Raw genomic sequence first — 19,049 nt, 5'->3', positions numbered from 1 at the left:
GCCGGTCAAGCCCCTCTAGCATTCTGTGCGATTGCACTCTCGTATGTCTCACGAGACTGAAAGGTTATGCCGCAAAAGCCTCACACTCTGTTTCATGCTTCAGCGCTATGCCGATGCTCGTGCCGAACTCATCAGCAGCCCCTTCTGTCTAGGCTTGCGAGTCACTTCCCTAATATGCTCGTGCCAGATTTCTGAGATACCAATCGACAAGTCGTCGACCTTGTTTGGCCTCACTGATATGGATGAGATCACCTTCAATGGCATAGTCAAGGTCACTACCATTGACCATCTCGCCCTCCAGAAGTCCACCGTCGCCCCATCGTATTTGCCTGCTCCGCTGCTTGTTGACCAAGAGCCGGCTTCGGAGTACCTCAGGCTCAACCTCAAGGAAACCAGCGAGTTTGTTGAGATCCATGGTACTGTATAGCTTCAGATAAGACTTCACGGTTGGGTTGAAGAGGGTGTTTTTGACCTCGTCCATAAAGATATCGGTGTGGTGCTCGACTGGGTCAATGTTGAGAGATGGGTGGTCGAAGTCCGGAGGAACTGGGGAGATGAATTTCGGGCAGGCGGACTGGAAGAGCTCCTTGTAGATAGGGAGAGACTCCGTACCGCCTCGCTGCAGCTTGGAGAACTTCTCACCGTACTTCTCTCGAAGGGCAGTATGAATTGTGTCATCTAGTCGAGTAGGCGCAAAGGACACGCAAATTGCGATGAGTGCGTACATTTGCTCTGTCTTCTTGGCGATGGCATCGAATTGGTTGTTGCCTTTCTGGAAGTTCTTCGTTCGGGAAACGTAGACCAGAATGTGGGAAAACATTCGGACAGCGTCAGCGTATCGCCGTAGCATCATGTAGGAGAAGCCGACGTAGTAGTAGGTGTTGAGATGCGCGGCCATGACGCGAGCGAACATTGATTTCTTGTTCATTTCGATGTCGTCAAGGGTTTTGAGGGCCAGACTGAAGTCTCCAAGAAGGCAGTGGACTCGTAGAAGGCCAATGATGGAGAAGTAGCCGAGCATTTTGTACAGTGGTCGAGAGCCGTATTCGCCTGCGACTGCATTTTGATCTTCGCCTCGTTTTTGTGCTGCCAGCTGTTCGTTGATCTGCGATCTCTGAATGAGGGAGTATAGGACATTCAGAACCGAATAGCAACCCCAGGTCTGCGGGTTCTCCTTGAGCACCTGTGCCTCCTCTTCTTCTGGTGCAGTTCTTGCAACCCGATTCCTGTATCTGCAGAAAGATTCGAATTGGTAGATGAATTCGTCGATGACGTCCCACGCCCAATAGTACGATGGCTGCTCTATATCCACCGGTCCTTCTGAGTTCAAGATGTAATGAAACAGACTGCAGTAGTTGTCGTAACTCTGAAATTTGACCTCGAGCGAGGCGGAGTATTCGAGGGGTGTAGCTGCCGCTTCGAGTTGAGCTTTGATGTCTGTGGGTTCGCCTATCGAGTTCCTTCTTGAGTCATCGTAGTCACCCTGGTCTTCGTAGTTCACTTGCTCCTGGTAATCTGCGACCAGAGCCTCCTCCTCAACATCATCATCGTCAATTGGCGGCCGGTTGCCGTTCTGGTAGGACATTGTGCGCGCTGACAATAGTCAATGAAGAGATGCGATGCAGTCGGCAATATGGGCCGATTCTGAGAAATTGCGAGGCTTCGAGCCGGTATTTACAATTGTGACTAGGCGAACAGGTTAACGACAGACTGGATCACCCTGCACGCATAGCCAAACCACAATCGATTTCACAGAAATTCACGACCGTCTTGGCAGACCAAAGAGGTGGGGCTGATCGATTCCGCCGAGTATCAGCCGGCAAAGCACGTGACCAATATCCTCATCCACGGGTACACGTCTTTGGTGTGCTAGTGACTATTTAGGATCTTATATGCTCGAACGTTCTGTTATCATAGCTGTCCTGTGCATGACTCCGCACTACACGGCTGGGCTTTCTCCAAGCTCAAGCCGCATCCTTTGCGATCAAGCCTGTGCAGCATGCGGAAGATACCAAGCCACTACTGACACAATGTCGAGCTATTTGTACTATGGGAACACTGTCCTCGTTGATTGAAAGTCCTCGCGCATGCTTCAAAGCATCGACACGACGGTGCTGTGGGCAATGTGCGGATATCCCTAGCCCTAGGATCGACAAATCTGATCCAACAACTTCGAGGTACTACCCTGAATGACCTGAAGTTGATGGCATCGCGCTACGACCAAGCGAATAAGCACAAGTACCCTTGCTCCTCGTCGTTCGATGTGATTTTTTGACATTGTTTTTAGAAGCAAGAAACGCATGGGTGAAAAGGTGGTTAGATGCGAGACCGGATGAAGCATTCGTACGATCAACAAGAATCCAATTGGTATTATAGTCTATGGTAGTGCATACATCATATCTGGTATCAACAATCCCGAACCACCCAGGTGATTTACACCTTCTCGTTGTGGAGGCTCATTCTCTTCACAGCCTCCATAGTCTCCGTATCGTTAGCATCACCGATGATGGTTCCTCGTCGCTGATCTTCGTACCCAATCTTGGTGTCACGGAAACCGTCCAACTCCTTAGCAGCAACAGTATTGCAGTATACAGCGAAGAAGCAGGAGACAGCGAAGCCAGCCAGCGGTACACCCATGGCCTTGTGGTAGTCACTCTTGTCAGCCGCCAGACCAGTGAGGGATGGGAACAGAGCACCACCGCAGACGGAGGCAACGATGAAGGAAGAACCCCTCTTGGTGTGTCGACCGAGACCTCGGATGGCGAGTGTGAAGATGGTCGGGAAGATGCAAGATTCGAAGAAGAGGACGATTGCCAGCATGGCAAACCCACCCTCACCCCAGACACCGATGGCTGCGCCTTGAAAGACCATGATGCCAAGCATGAACAGGGCAAGCACATATCGTGGCTTGACAAACATGAACAAACCAGCGGCAGCGAATCGTCCAATTGCGAAAAGAGATTGTCCAATGGCGTATCTGTCCGATGCGGCAGCTGCAGGAATTTTGGCGGTTTCAATGCTGTAATGGATGAACTGAGAGGCAACAGCGACCTGTGCACCAACGTAGCAGAATTGGGCAGCAACACCTAGGAAGAGCTTGTATTGCTTGCGTAGTGGCTTCTCGACATATCCAGTCAGGTCGGAGGACTGCTCGGCCTGAAGAGCCATATCGGCATCTGTGACTTCTGGAATTGGAGAGAAGAAAAAGACGACTGCGAGAAGCGTGACGAAGCCCGCGATACCGACGTAGGTCCATTGGACCTGGCTGAGGTCGTTGATGGTATCCTCCTTGAAGAAGACTCGGGAGGCGAGAAGTGGAGCGACGACGGAGCCAACAGCCTGAAAGGACTGAGAAAGCTCAAGACGGAACTCGGAGAGTCTTGGAGGACCGCATGTAGCGATGAATGGGTTGGCAGACGTCTCGAGGGTGGAGAGACCGCTGCCGACAATGAAGAGGGAGCCGCAGAAGCCGGCGAATGACTCGTAGACGGCGGACGGCCAGAACATAAGGGCACCAACGGCATAGATCAAAAGACCCAGGATGAAGGTCCATCTATAGCCGAATTTGCGGACGAACCATCCTGAGTATGTGAGGGGACCAATGAAGTAAGCACCGAAGTAAGCACCCTGTAGCCCACCAGCCTTGGCGGCTGTGATGTTCAGCGCTGTTTGGAACTTGGCGTTCAAGACGTCAAGAAGACCGTAGGCAAATCCCCATAAGAAGAAGAGCACCGTGACGAGTGTAACGGGAAATATTGATTGCCTGACTGTCAACGCTGATGCACCAGTCAGACCTTTGTTGACGACGGATTTGCGACCCTGGTTCCGTAGGGCTTCAGCAACAGATGGCTGTCGCTGAGCGAGGACCTCATCTCTGGTTGGCTCCATTCTAAGCTGAGGTGAGTTGTTCCAGTAATATATCGGGGAATGTGCCGAAGGGCCTAGAGGTTCAAAGAAGAGATATGTTGGAGGCCGATTATGCTCGGATTTGTGGGAGCTCTAACCTCGCTGTTGGAATGACGAGGTGATGTTAATCGTTGCTGAATGACAGATGGAAGGTCAAAGTGATCGTGTGCCGGCCATCTCGTTATATAGCCCAGGGAGCTGTTGACTCTACCTCCTCTAGCTTTAGCTGGGGTCCCCCCAGTGTCTCGAACATGGTGCAGCCCCATCCTCATGAAGCTCAAACAATTACCTCACAGCGCCGAATCTCACGATGTAAAACCACGTCAAGGCGAGCTTGCGCATAGAGTTTGGCCGAAGAGCCTGGACTAGCTCTGCTCCGCATTACACTAGACCAAATGACACAAAGCTCGGCCAAGATTGGCCCAAGCCTGGTCGTTGAAGTCTTGTTCCTTGTGCAAAGAGACTGATCAGCAAATCATGGTAGATCCACTAGCACCCAGTAGGTCGGCGTTTGTCTGTACAAATTAAAGCGACAAGGTTTAATTGGTGTCGCAAAGCACAGTTCGTCGAGCTAGAGCATCTCATCTGCAGAAGCTCTGACATCGATCTTTGCAGAGCAGAATCTACAAGCGATGAAGCTTGATATGGCCAATGATACATGTTCATACTTCGTGTACAATACCTGACAATGTCAACGGTATGCCATCACGCAGCAGCTCCTCGCAAAGAAGCTGTCGAGAGCTTGGAGGGGAAGTTCTGAACAGGGCGTGCCTCTGCAGACCGGAACACATGACCCGTCATTTTCTGGTACCTCTTCCGTCACTATAATTGCTTGCGTTTCCGGTTGAGACAAGGTTTGTCCTCAGATCTGGGGCGTGTACTCTGCATGCTTTCGACTTCTCCCACATGTTGACTCCTTCATCGGTGAAGTTTCGCTTAAGGTATGCTCTGGTGTAGGACGAAGTAGTCCACACCGGGGTTCAGAAATTCTTAGCGGCGTCCGCCTCGTGATGAGATCAACCACGTAGCATACTAGTAAGCCGAGAGAGCGGCCCAGATTCGGTCGGGAACTGAATGTGGCTCTGCGCCAACCAAAAATGTCGTGCGACTCGAGTCACACCGTGGTTACATGTGCGTTCAGATGCCGACATAGGGTTCGATAGCATTTCCACCAAGCTAGCGATGCAGATGGGGGATGCAGAAGCAGGTTCTGCGGATGACCCAAGTCGGAGAGAGTTTACTATTCCGAATTTCGCAAGGTCATAGAACGATGCAACATGCTTCTAGCGGCGAGATCATGCGCCCCCTCGGCGAAGGATAAACAATAATTCCGCCGAACGCCTCTTCCTTTTTCAATTTCGACGTCCATCCGAGTCTGGACCGGCACTACTTACCTCACCACTGAGACTATCGGCCCTACTCTGCATTTCACTCCCCTGGGGCATCCAGAGACGCCCCAGGGGGGTCATTATTGGCCAGTTTAGGCAATGGTGGCCGGAGCAGAGCTGAAAGCCGCTTTTTACCGTGTCGCCTATACTCCGTACAAACGCCGAAGGTGCAATACATGTACCACAGTATACCGTAGTTGGAGAGCCGAGAAGTTTCATGGTTGCTGTGGATAGAACTATGGCATTTAGCAGCATGACTTTTTGCTTAAGTATCTGCTCGACCCATCACCAATGCTACTCTGCTATACAAAGTGCAATAGTATATTCAGGTATGGTAGATCGCCAAGGCGTCAAGATTGGCCCGGGAGCCGCACATCCATGGCGAGTGCAACATGACATTGACCACGTTGCTCTTGTTCGGTGATGGTTTCCACAAGAAGACCGACGAAGACATACACCAAGCTCAATCACCACCCGACGTCTTCAAATCTTCCTGGACCTCGCGGCCCTGTACTCGACAGGCAGATGCAAGACGTATGCCTGACTTGTATCTACTACCGTACTATCGCCGCACCTTCAGTCGCGAGTAATGGTGTCGTCTGGGCAACAACCCGCAAGGCAGTCAACGCACGGCGATGTATGCCGCTATTGTCCACTCTTCGAGCCGGAGGGCCTTGGCTGATGTGACAGGGGTGGGCATCGAGGTCGGTATGGCGGTGACATCTTCTTCTGGGCCATGGTCCCGTAGACTAGCATGTGACGATCTCCGAATCTCGTCTACTCAGCTTTTCCCAATGTTCTTCGCAGATAAGTAATCCAGTATGGAAGCTGTGCATCAATCACAACATTCATCCAAGATCAGCCCTCGGCCTTCACCGCTTTACGGCTGATCTCGTCGCCACTCTCATGCTTCCGCTTCTTCTTCCGCTTTGGCTCATCACCGTTCTCTTGCGGTGCGATAAAGGCTGCGGCTCTCTCCTTATCCCGAACTTCCTTTCTCTCCTTCTGCTTTTCAAGTTTCTCGGCTTTCTGTGCTCGTTCTTTGGCTTGTTTGGCCAAGAAGAATTCGCCCGACTCTATTTGAAGGTCGACCTTGCTGGGTTGTTGTGGAGGAGGGAACGGCGTGTACACTTTCCTGCTCTTGTCCGTGACCCTAAGCGGTTCTCTTCGCTTGCTCAAAGTCCTCTTCTTGAAGTTTGGTAGAAACCGCGACCAGTTCTCGTTCTTCAAATTGGGATCCTTGGCGAGTTCTTTCTTGATCATCAACTCCTTCACATGATATATCGGATGGACGTTGTTCATGCAATCCTCGACAACCCGGCGCACATCCTTCAAACCCTTGTATGGGCCCATAGCAGAGACTGTATTCCCTTGGACAAGGATGTAACATTCTGTGAGAAGTTCGAGAGCCTTCAGTGTGCTGCCATTCGGACCAAGTATTCTCTGCCGTCTCTTGACAAATTTCTCCTTGTTGCGCACAAGACCTCGAATCTTGATTACGTCGCATGCGACGCCATCGTCAAGGATCTTGAGAGCTTGTGGTGCAGGCACACTCCGACTGAGGAGTTTAATGAGGTCTCGAGCATCCAGAATCGCGGAAGGGTCGAACGTCTTTCGGGTTGTCTTGACCTCCATGCGACCCTCAACCAGATCCAAGGTGCAAGCGACGCCTCGCTTTTCTAGCGCTTTGGTGATTATGGGCCATGCTTGTTTCAGATAGACCTCGCGGTACTTTGGGAAGAGACAGGCAAAAGATGATTCTTCCGCAAACGTACCGCCTTTATTGTCCTCGACTGTAAAGTCGTCGATCTGTACTCTAGTCAGCTAGAATCTACTGCGCATGTCGTTTTCGCATCGTACCTTCCATTTGTCGATGTCGTCGGTATCCCAAGGCTTTTCCTTTTTGTGAGTTGAAGGCATTTTAGGCAGCGCAGTCAAAAGGGCTCAATCTTCTTGCGCGACTCCAAATCTTCTTCCAGACTCTGAGGATCAAGACACGAAAGTGGCAGTGATCCGATGAATGGAACTTCTCGAAGAGAAATGTTATCAGCCTCAGGCAGACTGTAAAGTTCTAGTAGCGGCTCCACAGGCACTACTAGCGCAGAAATAGAAACAGGCCAAACAGGCCTCGACAAACCAGCAAAGGGAGGTGTGACCTGAAGAACACTTCGACAGGTGTCATGCTGGCTGCTACAGACGTTATTGCGCAATCAAACTCAACAGGTTGATCTGCGCTCTTACACGGTTGTAAACCGTGGTGGTCTCGCCTCACTGGATGTCGGGGATACTGTATGCATGGCTGTCCCTGAGAGTCTCTGTGCAGATCATCGCGTCTGGTCATGCAATAAGGTCACTGGAACACGCTTCGCACGCCTATTGCGTAGCAAGCTGCTACGACTGCGCTTGCTGCATCTCTCTTACGACTCTTTCCTTCAGGTCTGAAGCAGTCTCTGTTCCCTCAGCCTCAACATAGCCCTTGTCTGTGCCAACATATCCTTCATGGTCAACTTCGATACCGGCAGGAATATACTGCCGCATTACCGCATCTACCCAAGTTTGGGGTATCCCGAGCTCGACACTTTCTCGAATGGCACGATTCATTCTTCCAATATATTCTTGATTTATCTTCCCAGGCTGCGTCCTCAACTCGTCAACGTACACCAAGCCACGGATCGAGATTTGTTGATTGTCCCCCTCCGACCAACCCGGCACCCCGACCCCATATTGATTTGGATCTTTCAACCACTTCGTCACTGTCATTGGAAGATAATGTTTGTTGTAGTCCCAACTACCCTGCAGATATGGGACTTCTTGCTGCCTCGATGGATCTGGATTCAGCTCTGGGCTCGGGTTTCTGGTCGTGTCGTGACCTTCAAACATATCGAGCCTTGCCTCATCCTCAGCTGACAGATCGTATACCAAGCCCCATACAGTGTTTTCATGCGAAGCCTTATTGTTTGCAGGCAGAGCCACTACATTCGCATAGCCTCGCTGACAGATGATCCAGGCATGAGCATCGAGCCTCGCGATTGCAGCTGGCTTGCTCGAATCTGGGCTTGCATTCAATCGCAGACTCATCTGGCTTGGAGACAGATTCGAGCCGAAGGCGAAGTAAAATGTGCCGGTCTTCGACGATGTCATGTCTGCTGGGAGTGCCACCTGTTTCACATCTTGTTCCTTCGCCATGTTGGGCGTTTGCCTGGAGCAATCACTATGTTCCCGCTTTCAGGTGTACTCCACGCGTCGCAATGTCAAGTTGATATTTGTGTAGAACCTTTTATGGTCGTAAGTGTATTCACAGATCTAAACTTTGGTGAGTGGAAACATATGGGGTACTTAGTCTATCGTGTATGGTTATGGGATCTGGAATTCAATATTTCTCCCAAATGTTGTTCCTCAAGAGCAAACAGATCAGAGAATGTGCCAGTCTGGACCTTCAATGACCGGTTCCTTCGCATTCAAATATCTGGAGTCCTTTTGGCTGTGTCGATAAACGTCATTTAGCTCATTTTTATCCATATCTCAATCAGGCATTAAGGCTCGTCGGACTTCTCCCGTTCACATTATCTCCAAGACTCGTAAGTACTCACTTGTACTCTTTGTGAACTCCATGCCTAGGATAGGTGCTTCGTATCTGAACTTCTGAAGTATTACGTTCATTACAAGGTCTTGCGTTTCGTCGTTCCTTCTACTAAGCGCGTGCTTCATATCCCTTAATCCCCCGAACTTCGAACTCTGTCACCAAACCCAATCCGTCAACAATCCCTCTGAATCGGATTCACTGGGAAATCAGCTACATTGCTTACACGCCAAGCTCAACTCTAAATCCGGCCTTGCCATGACCGACACGCCCACCGAAAGCACAAACACATTTCAGCCACCACCAACAGACATGCGCCTCCCACCCCTCAAGCTCCCACCAAACCTCACATTCGGCCCCTTCCCCATAACACCCTCCCAAGCCTTCCACATCTCCCCCAGCACCCTCAGCTACGCCCTCGTCAACCTCCGCCCCCTCCTTCCCGGCCACACCCTAATCTGTCCCGTCCGCCGCGTTCCCCGCCTATCCCAACTCTCAGACAACGAAACAACAGATCTCTTCCTCACCGTGAAACGCGTAAGTCGCATGCTCGAGCGCGTCTACAAGGCCGACGCGCTGAATGTGGCGGTGCAGGATGGTGTTGAGGCGGGACAGAGCGTGAATCACGTGCATGTGCATGTTATTCCGAGGAGGAAGGGGGATGTTGTGGTTGGGGATCAGGTTTATGAGAGGATGGATGGGCGGGAGGGGAATGTGGGAGCGGTGTGGGAGGAGTACGAGGTTTTGCAGGGGAGGAGGAAGGTGAGGGAGGAGATGGTTGAGAGGGGGAGAGGGAGATCAGTGGGGGGCCGGATGGGGAGGAGGGGAGGGTGGATCGGTCGGAGGAGGAGATGAGGGAGGAGGCGCAGTGGTTGAGGTGGGAGATGGAGAGGGAGGCTGAGCTGGAGGAGATGAGAAAGCAGAGTAGTGGGGCGGATGAGACGCCGGGCGGTGAGATTCCGTGATGCAGTGGTATGAGTGTCCGTTACACGAACACCTCGACTAATTGCGGAAAGCTTTACGACCGCGCACGCCATAGCCTACTCATGGACAGACATCAGCACCATGAGCAAAAAGTGAAACAGAATGCTTTCACAAGTCATGACTGAGATACCAGGGAGAGAAATCGCACACAACACATCGAACCATAGATCGTGGACTTCGCTCGAGTCCTAGCGGCCAGTTGCCCATCAGTCCAAGAATTGCCTGGGTCGGTAGGTGGGTTCGGAAGGTGATCAGGTCCAGGAGGGCAAATATCGACCTAAGAATGTCGTTCCACAATCCCGCCCGGCTAAGATACCATTCGCCGATGATCAGAAAATTGACGAGTCCAAGGTACGGATTGTGCTAAATGCATGTTGTATCCAATCATTCATGGTTTGCAGTGTATAGGGTGAACGCAGTGTAGTGAAATGCCGTAAGGAAGGCCCGTGAATAGGGCACGGAGAGTGAGATAAGATTGGGCAGTGAAGGCCAGATATGTCTAAGAGGAGCTAGGAGGCTGCGATCGAACGACAGCTGAGGCAGGTGCTGCTCTAAGAGTCTGACTGCAGCCCGAGAAAGCGGATGGTAGAAGTGGGTTTATGCATGAGAGAAAAGCGCATGTACGACGTTCTACCAGTCTATCCACGCTCTACAAGGCCCATAACTCCATGCAGAACATGTCAAAAGACCGCCATCCTTGGGTATCATCGACATGCAGTTCAACACCGAGCTTGCATCACCATAACACGGCCATTCTAGAAATCACAAAGTGTATTTGTGTCCATACACATCCCGGCACTTTCGCTCTTCCAGCGCATTTATGAATGGCCGTTGGATTGACCGTAATATTCGTCCTGCTGGTTCTTGATAGTGTCGGCTTCCGTGGGCTCTCTCGGTGCCTTACTGTGCTTCTCCCACAATTCAGTTCGCTCATTGAGAATTTCTTGTGCCCAGTCGATCATTTCGGGCATGACCAACTTCTTCGCGACCCAGGAGAACTCTGACAGGTCAATCGTGCAGTTGTTCGCTCGTTCATATTCGACCATTTGCAATAGGAGCTCAATCTTGTCGACATCGTGCACGAACTTGCTTTCGTCGGTCTTCGATTCTTCGTACTCCAACCACGCAGCTTTGAGATCTTGACCAGCTACACCTCCATGAACCTTGCCCAGCAGGCCTTCCGAGATCCAGTCCATTGTGGTAGCTTCCCTCCTATTCTTCTCGTGCTTCGCCACGCCATCGACCGGTGTTAGGTCACCGACCAAACCTTCGGCCATATCATGTACCAGAGCCATCTTGGTGCATCTCGGAATATCGAGCTTTGATGATAGCGATGGAGGAGCGATCATTGTGATCATGGACATGCGGTACATGTGGTCTGCTATCGATTCACCACGGGGTATGCCAAACCTCCTCCATCCTTCGCGTTTCTCAATCTTCAGACGTTCTATGTAGTGGAAGAACTGTATCGGGCTTGAGGAACCGGTTGTTGGCGCATCTGGCAAATCTTTGAGGACGGCCTGTACAGACCATGGGTTCGGCTTGGGTAGTAAGGAGGTGTGTTGCATTGTTTTGGCTTGTTCGAATTCTGTGAATGGTTTCAGCAGGCGCAGTGTTCGCCGAAACATCAAACCGTACCTTGCGGTTTTGGCAAGTGTCTGGTGGGGAAAGTAGAAATTTGGCTGGCAGGAGTGCTGGAAAAGTTTATGAATGCGCTCACTGCCCAGTGACAAACACGAAATCGCAAGCGCTTTGCTATGCAGAAATGCGATTGCTCAAACAAAAGATAGAGAAAGGACCTCAACACCTAAGAATATGTTACGAAAGCAAACCGACTTCGATGCCACATGCCATGTTTACATGATATCAGAGGCTTTATGGATCCGAGATCTGCGATAACCAGGAACAGCGCAACTCCGATTGGCTGACCTCGTACCCGGTCAAACGTTCCAGGAAAGCACGCGCCAGGTTTCAACGCGCACCTTCCGCACCCAGCACATCCAGCCTCGGAACCCTGGCACTTCCTTGCGCACTGTCCGCCTGTGCTCGTTATGAGCTCACAGACCCCAGCTTGGCCTGGCAGAAGCCATGTATCGGTGTTTGTGCATAGCCTGCACCTCCTTGACCTCGACCAGCTCGATGACTGGCCAGAAGTGACGATACAGTCCTTCGCCACAAAGGCAAGCCTACAACATCGAATACGATGTGTTGAGTGGTCATTATATCGGCTGTTCGAGCTCTACGATGTGAGGGCAACGAAAGATGTAGGTTCAAGCCATACTTGTCAAATGTTGTCTACTGAATGTGAGTAGAAACTGCGACCGTTCTTCCCTCCCTCCACCTCGTTACAGTCTGTGAACCTTCGTGCTGCCCTACTTCGACAATTGACGGAGCTCAAGAAAGATGGCGTGCTGGGACCGACGGTCATTCTACGGAAGACGATGCTGGATGAATGCAAAGGAGACAAATTTGAGGAATTGCTTGCAACCTTCTCTATGCTAGTATTGAAGAAGAGATTCGCATCAACAGGTGATCCTCTGGACAGCGGCCCAACTAAGACCAGCAATGTTGTACCGCTAGTGCTATCTTTCCGCAAAGGCATCCAGCGTGACCTAGAAAAGAGGAAAGAACTCGAGCTCCAAGCCAGGCATCAGAAGCAAAACACCGATGCGAAAATCGAGGCAGTGCTCACGGAAGCAGCTATACTGAAGCGTAAAAAGGCACCCGAGATACCCGAGCATGCAGACTCTCTAACCAAAATCGTCAGAGAGAACTGGATCGGCGACCATGCGTGGGTTGAGACTATCCTACATGGCATTGCGCCTAGTAGTAGTGCATCTGAAGGGTCACCGCAGGACGATAGGGAGCCAGACGACCCCTCGAGGTTGCTGGATGATCTGCACGCCAGAGTTAAAGCACACGGTGCACTATTAGCACAGTGGCAGTCTTACTTGAAGACTCTACAGGAACGCAGCCAGAAACAACCTCAACAGGAACGTGTACCTCACAAAGATCAGTCCAGGTCTGCAAGATTTGCCAGACACCAGAATCTGGTCGTCCGAGCACATACCACGCGAGCCCCCTCAGGAATTGACGATATTGCCAAGTTCGACCCTTGTCAGCAGCTGAAACCACAGCACGCAACACTCTTGCAATCGTTGGATCGTGAGCTGTCCATACAACGTCCGAGGGCTACTACAGTTCATACAACTCAACTACTGGCGCTCACAGGAGCAAATCAAGGGCAATCAGTGGCCCACCTCAAGGAAGCAAGACCGTTGCCAGCTCGGACCGACAGCAGCACATCATCTGATGTTTCGAGTCAAAGAACCGTCGTTGAGGAACGTCCTTCGAGCCAGAGCGGCAACACTTGGTCCTCGCCGCCAATCGTAGAGAAAGTGCCTTTGAGATCGCCTATTAGTGCCTTTGCGGCTGATGAGAGCTTACCGCCAAAGGACACGGATTCTACTGACCAGCTCTCGCTCATGGAAAGGACGAGAGCATCCTTGGCTCAATTCGAGACGCCGAGGGGTGCATCACAAAACACTCCTCGTATTACGAAGCAGAATCAGAATGAACCTGGTCCGACTGTTGTCACATCACCAGTCAGACCACAGTCCGACCGAGCTTCGCTACTGGAGCGCACCCGTCAGTCAATGTCGATGTTAACAAACGTGCTTGACGACAGCTATCAACAAAGTTCCCGTCGGGGAGCAAGAAGGCCAACCCATGCGAGAAGCAAGACAGCCATTCTGGTGCCGCAAAGACCTAGGCTTGAGCGAGCTTGGTCAGAAGAATCGCTCGCTTCTACCGCCACAAAGGAGGACGTCGATGTCGATGCTGATTATGACAGCGTCTTCAAGAGCAGACCACGTCTTGCCATGTCACCAAACTTGAGTCCTCAGGGGACGAGCAATGATCTTTGGCTAGAGAGCCAACTTGAGGAAGGCATGAATAAGCTTACTATCGATTCAAGTCCGGATGTCTGATATGCAAAGCGTGGAGAGCTGCATTCAATCAGACACTCTTGGATATCTCGTAAACGGCGAGCTCCGCCTGGTGCCGTAGTTGCACAAAGATACCTCTTGCACATTCGACTGCTCGGTCCGAATAGCCACGCTTGTGAACGTAATCCCTGCTCGGCTCTATCCTTAGCGCGAGATTGTCTCTGCCCCACACCGAGAACGCGGAGGCTCAGCAGCAGTTTCGACCTCCACAAGTCGAGGCAAGTCGCAACACGAGCCCATATTTGACCGAGATAAACCAAATCCCAGACATATCACGCTAGGCCTCTGGTACGTACATGAATCTCTGACACCATTCGTAGCGCATGCGAGTGCTCGTGTGGGGCAGAACTTGTCGAGCTGGTCATACATACAACTGTATCCGAGCCAAAGTCAAGATGCTGATGCCTCACCCACGATGGCACTCCTTCCTGGATAGTCACCCAGAGCTGTATTTGCGTCCACCCTGATCTCTATTTTTCAGTACGTCAAATACCTTAATGTCCAGCTTGTCTGTAGAGCAGCAAGCTCGTGCTGCCCAAGCATATATCTTACAAGAGCTCAGAAAGACCGAAGATGGCAGATCAGTACTCGACGATGAGGCCTTCCAGGCTAGACTGAACGCACATTTCATCACGGTATTCGCCATCTTCGCCGGACTGTATGGCTACCGGAACGATTGCCTCGACCAACTGGTTGACCTGATACTGATGTGCGGAAAGAGTTGGCAAGCAAGAGATCCAGAGCTGAGGAAGATAGACAAGCAGAGAGAGGTCGATCCGGAATGGTACATGTCAAACCAGATGCTCGGAGGCGTTTGCTATGTGGATAGGTACGCGAAGAACCTAAAAGGTATTAAGGCCAAAATACCATATTTCAAAGAGCTGGGTCTGACATACCTGCATCTGATGCCACTTTTCCGCTCACCGAAACCTCTCAATGACGGTGGCTATGCAGTATCGAGCTACAGAGATGTCGAGCCAGACCTTGGGGACATCGATGAGCTGAGAGAACTTGCGGCCGAGTTAAGGAACGCTGGAATCAGTCTGGTTGTCGATCTAGTGTTCAACCATACCTCAAATGAGCACGTATGGGCAAAAAAAGCAGCGGCGGGTGACCCTGAACATGCAGCAATGTATTGGATCTTTCCAGATCGCAACGTACCTTCAGCATTTGAGCGAAGCACAAGAGAAATATTTCCAGACGACCATCCAGGCTCTTTCATTCAGCTACCTGATGGTCGATACATATGGTCCACGTTCTACCACTTCCAATGGGACTTGAACTATTCGAATCCCACTGTCTTCCGCGCAATGGCCGCAGAAATGTTGTTTCTAGCTAACGTTGGCATCGATTTCTTCCGTATGGATGCAGTCGCCTTTATGTGGAAACGCATGAATACCGATTGTGAAAACCTGCCCGAAGTCCATAAACTCCTTCGAGCCTTCAATGCTCTATGTCGAATCTCTGCGCCATCTGTGCTTTTCAAGTCGGAAGCTATCGTTCACCCAGATTTCGTTGTCTCCTATATCGATCGGAACGAGTGCCAGCTCTCCTACAACCCACTGCAGATGGCCCTTACATGGGAAGGCCTCGCCACAGGAGATGCGTCCATGCTTTCTCAAGCAATAGAAAGGAGACACAATATTCCTCGCGGCTGCGCATGGGTCAACTACGTCCGATCGCACGATGACATCGGATGGACCTTCTCTGACGAAGATGCGCTTGAACTTGGAAAGCACGGTGGAAACCACAGGAAGTTCCTCAATGCTTTCTTTGTGAATCGGCATCCCGGCTCATTTGCTCGCGGTGTGCCGTTTCAGGACAACCCACGGACAGGCGACTGCCGAATCTCGGGCACAACAGCATCACTAGCTGGACTCGAATCCGGCTACGACGGCGCACTCGAGCGGATACTGTTATCATTCTCCATTGCGATGTCAACTGGTGGCATCCCATTGATCTACCTCGGAGACGAGGTTGGCCAACTGAACGACTACAGCTATCTCAATGACCCCTCAAAAATGGACGACTCAAGGTGGGTCAACAGGCCATTCTACCCAGAAGCAAATTATGCTCAGCGGCATGACATAGACACGGTACCGGGCAAGGTCTACGCAGGCATCAAACACCTAATCAACCTACGCAAGTCTACAGACGAGCTCAGCGGTGGTCGAGCAATAGGCTTCTTCACGGGTAACCCTGCGATTCTAGGCTATCAAAGACCAGGTGTGAATAGCACTGTGTTGTGCTTATGCAATTTCTCGGATGGACCTCAATGGATCGGCAGGGACAGATTCATGGGTATGCCTGAGCAAGCCTTAGATCTGGTCACAGGATACATGGTCAACGTGAGGAATGCGGGTATACATATGAAGCCTCATCAGTACATCTGGTTGAAGTACTAGGCCTGCTTCGCCATATTACGACCCGCGGACATATTCCAGAGGTGCCTGGTGCCGCGCATGGCTGGATTTGAGCATTTCGGCGAGGAGTTCAGGCTAGAGGCATTGCGAGCTCCAACACAGACTCACGCACAATCAGTATAACAACACGAATTTCCATCTCCTTTCCTTCACTCATTTCTATGCCCTTATCTACTCTCCGCTCCGCTGCCTGGCCTCACTTGCTTCGAATCACGCCGTGTCTCCACCCCTTCAAGTTGTCACCTGTTTTGACCTTTTGAGAGTCGTGGCCTAAGCGCCACTTCCTTCGAACGCCAAGGCAACCATGACCAAGACCAAAGAAACTACAACCGACCATCTGCGTAGTGCGAAGGAACGACCAAGAGTTCGCAAGGAAGGCGCGGTGGCGTCGTGTCGTCGGGAAAGCACGACCCTCTATGTGGCAGGTGCAATGCACTCAGCAGTTCCACTTGAGAAGGTACGACCCGTGCCAGAGGAAGGTGCGAACCGATGAGCAATTGTGAGGAAGGCATCACCCAGACAACGTTAAGAGGAAGGCACCAACAAAACAATGCCAAGAGGAAGGTGCAATACCGGCCAATTGAAGGCAGGAGCCCTCCGTTGAAGTGGAAGGAACGCACGACCACACTGCGAGTTGTTGAAAGAACGACGCATAGTCGCTGGAGTGGCAGGGGTAATCCACACCGTGTCGATGGAGAGAACGAACGGATGAGCGAGCACAGGGGTGCTATGACCGTTGAAATGGTAGGTGCGGTTAGAGCAGTGCTAATGCTTTCCGCAGGGAAGTAGAGGGAGGGTATGCAATCTGGCTTTACGAGGCTGAAGTGCGGAGCAGGAACGTCGGGCCATATGTGATACAGTAAATTGGGTGAAGGCGCTGGTAGCTGGGCTAATCGTGGGAGAAGAAGTCACCTAGTCTGTGGAAGGTGCGTGCATAGCTGAAGGAGGCACGACCAGTGATCGCCGCGTGCAGGAAAGAGCGACCGAATCGGGAGGAAGGCACGAGTCGGAAGTTGAGGAGAGGAAAGTATACTAGAATGACAGAGCAGGTTCGAGCCACACTACCCAGCCAGAGTAGGCAGAAATACAGGCTGCTTATTTATCGCATGACCCTTGCCTCCACATCTATGTAAACTCGACTTCCAGTTGACCTTGGGATGCTTTCTGTCACTCGCCTATGGCCTTCGTAGAGGCCAAAAGGATCCTGCTGCTGTTGCTGTTTCGTGACATGTCGCTCTGTTCCATCCATACAATGCTCGCTCGTTATGCTATGCTGGCCGTATCCAAACACAATAGTCCAAACGCCATTTTTACTCGTGAAGCTCGTGGTGTCGTCAATTCCCTAAAGCCAGCCTCTTCTTGTCTGGACTCCTACTCTTCCCCCTATCTTTGCTTGGACTGTCCGGCAGATTGTATTCCAGCTGTCCCGGTCCGTTTGGTTGCTGTACAGCATAGCCGTACTGCTGCGGTGTTTGATATGGCATCCCGGGCGTTATTGCAAATTGACTCATGTGAGGAGGATGTTGGCCATACTGTCCCGATGGTTGCCTGTAGCCATTATGTGGCTCTACCGATCTCCGCAAAAAGGTGAAACCCGCGTTGTTGGTAAACAGTGCTGCTGCGACAAACAAGAACATGAAAAGCATTGTCTTGAGCGATATGGGTTCAACGAAGCTGTTGAAGATTTCCGCGAAGGTGTGTGCACTCAGACTTGCTCTTTTGACGGCGTTCGGGTCTCTGTTCATGCACAACTCCCAGTTCGCGCAGACTTGTTCCAGTGCAGGCAGTCTGTTGTCTGCGCCGCATCTGTTGTCGATATAATGTTTCGAGCATGCTGTCATCTCAGAGAGAATCTCTTGCATGGCATCCTCGGAAGCGTTGTTGATATCTGCTCTGATTGTGGCGTAGAAGGAGTAGAACATGTAGAGGCAGCCGAAGAGGATAGCAGCGTTGAAGAATACTTGGAGGTATTTCGCTATGATTGAAGGTGCATCTGGGTAGGTGTGGATGAAGGCGAAGAGACTGGTCATCCAGCCGACTTCTTGTACTGGTTGTTGGGTCTTCTTCTGCTTCTTGTTTGTGGTCCTCGGGTCGTCATCTTCTTCGCTGCTATCTTCAGACTCTCTTCTTGCCTTGGCTAGCTGTTTCTCGAAAGTCTGTGCTTGCCGCCGTCTCTTGTGTACCCGCTTCGTGATTGCATCGCTGGTCTTCGGTATCTCACCCTTGCCTGACTTCGGCGTCCACTTGCCGTAAAAGCTGAAGAAGGAGTTGCGCTTTGACTTTTTGCGCTCGGTAGGTATCGCAGGGAGAGGCTTAGCATTCGGAGTCTCTTCGTCTTCGGTGGGTGCCATCGGAGAAGACTCAGGACCAGATGAGAAGTCTAAGTCGTAGCCCTTTCGAGGAGTGGTAAAGGAGGGTTCTCGATACTGCGATGTCGGCATGTCCTTCGGGGGACTACTGAAGAAGTAGGGTTTGCCATTGGGCTCTCTCAACGACGGGAAGTTGCCTTTGCCTGGGGAATTGTACGCAGAATGCGTGCCTTTCTCGGATGTCAGATTTGGGAGGTTGGAGAAGATAGACTTCGGATCAGTCTTACGTTTCTTTTCGTTGGCCATAGCGAACTTGTGGAATGGTGATGATGGATCGACGGGACGGGATGTCTGCCATTGATAGTCCATAGGACTCTCGTTGCCTCGAGCCATGTCCAAGGAATTGATTGTCTGAATTCTGTTATGAGGGTGTAGTTTGATTCTGAGGGTTC

General features: G+C 51.3%; 9 protein-coding genes across 9 annotated transcripts; 3 read left to right on the top strand and 6 right to left on the bottom strand.

Moving 5' to 3' along the window:
* Nucleotides 1-169: 169 nt before the first annotated feature.
* On the bottom strand, nt 170-1,585 carry PMZ80_009136 (uncharacterized protein; the record flags this gene model as incomplete). Its single annotated transcript, XM_064877532.1, has 1 exon — nt 170-1,585. The coding sequence occupies one exon, from the start codon at nt 1,583-1,585 to the stop codon at nt 170-172; it is 1,416 nt and encodes a 471-aa protein (XP_064727034.1).
* Nucleotides 1,586-2,433: 848 nt separating this feature from the next.
* On the bottom strand, nt 2,434-3,888 carry PMZ80_009135 (uncharacterized protein; the record flags this gene model as incomplete). Its single annotated transcript, XM_064877531.1, has 1 exon — nt 2,434-3,888. One exon carries the CDS (start codon nt 3,886-3,888, stop codon nt 2,434-2,436), a length of 1,455 nt encoding a protein of 484 aa, XP_064727033.1.
* Nucleotides 3,889-6,152: 2,264 nt separating this feature from the next.
* On the bottom strand, nt 6,153-7,214 carry KRR1 (ribosomal RNA assembly protein krr1; the record flags this gene model as incomplete). The annotated part of the gene is made up of 2 exons (XM_064877530.1): nt 6,153-7,103; nt 7,155-7,214. 2 exons carry the CDS (start codon nt 7,212-7,214, stop codon nt 6,153-6,155), a joined length of 1,011 nt encoding a protein of 336 aa, XP_064727032.1.
* Nucleotides 7,215-7,685: 471 nt separating this feature from the next.
* On the bottom strand, nt 7,686-8,480 carry PMZ80_009133 (uncharacterized protein; the record flags this gene model as incomplete). The annotated part of the gene is made up of 1 exon (XM_064877529.1): nt 7,686-8,480. One exon carries the CDS (start codon nt 8,478-8,480, stop codon nt 7,686-7,688), a length of 795 nt encoding a protein of 264 aa, XP_064727031.1.
* A 652-nt stretch (nt 8,481-9,132) lies between these two features.
* Nucleotides 9,133-9,839, top strand: HNT2 (Dinucleoside triphosphate hydrolase; the record flags this gene model as incomplete). The annotated part of the gene is made up of 2 exons (XM_064877528.1): nt 9,133-9,636; nt 9,660-9,839. The coding sequence occupies 2 exons, from the start codon at nt 9,133-9,135 to the stop codon at nt 9,837-9,839; spliced, it is 684 nt and encodes a 227-aa protein (XP_064727030.1).
* Nucleotides 9,840-10,676: 837 nt separating this feature from the next.
* On the bottom strand, nt 10,677-11,426 carry PMZ80_009131 (uncharacterized protein; the record flags this gene model as incomplete). Its single annotated transcript, XM_064877527.1, has 1 exon — nt 10,677-11,426. One exon carries the CDS (start codon nt 11,424-11,426, stop codon nt 10,677-10,679), a length of 750 nt encoding a protein of 249 aa, XP_064727029.1.
* Nucleotides 11,427-11,909: 483 nt separating this feature from the next.
* Nucleotides 11,910-13,847, top strand: PMZ80_009130 (uncharacterized protein; the record flags this gene model as incomplete). The annotated part of the gene is made up of 2 exons (XM_064877526.1): nt 11,910-12,122; nt 12,171-13,847. 2 exons carry the CDS (start codon nt 11,910-11,912, stop codon nt 13,845-13,847), a joined length of 1,890 nt encoding a protein of 629 aa, XP_064727028.1.
* A 515-nt stretch (nt 13,848-14,362) lies between these two features.
* PMZ80_009129 (uncharacterized protein) lies at nt 14,363-16,270 on the top strand (the record flags this gene model as incomplete). Its single annotated transcript, XM_064877525.1, has 1 exon — nt 14,363-16,270. The coding sequence occupies one exon, from the start codon at nt 14,363-14,365 to the stop codon at nt 16,268-16,270; it is 1,908 nt and encodes a 635-aa protein (XP_064727027.1).
* A 1,352-nt stretch (nt 16,271-17,622) lies between these two features.
* PMZ80_009128 (uncharacterized protein) lies at nt 17,623-18,990 on the bottom strand (the record flags this gene model as incomplete). Its single annotated transcript, XM_064877524.1, has 1 exon — nt 17,623-18,990. The coding sequence occupies one exon, from the start codon at nt 18,988-18,990 to the stop codon at nt 17,623-17,625; it is 1,368 nt and encodes a 455-aa protein (XP_064727026.1).
* Between the last annotated feature and the right edge of the window lie 59 nt (nt 18,991-19,049).

Source organism: Knufia obscura (genome assembly GCF_036327395.1).
Source record: "Knufia obscura strain CCFEE 5817 isolate CBS 148926 chromosome Unknown scaffold_12, whole genome shotgun sequence".
NCBI classification, from domain to species: domain Eukaryota; kingdom Fungi; phylum Ascomycota; class Eurotiomycetes; order Chaetothyriales; family Trichomeriaceae; genus Knufia; species Knufia obscura.
The sequence above is the reverse complement of the archived record's forward strand: the minus strand, read 5'-3'. Positions and strand labels throughout refer to the sequence as shown.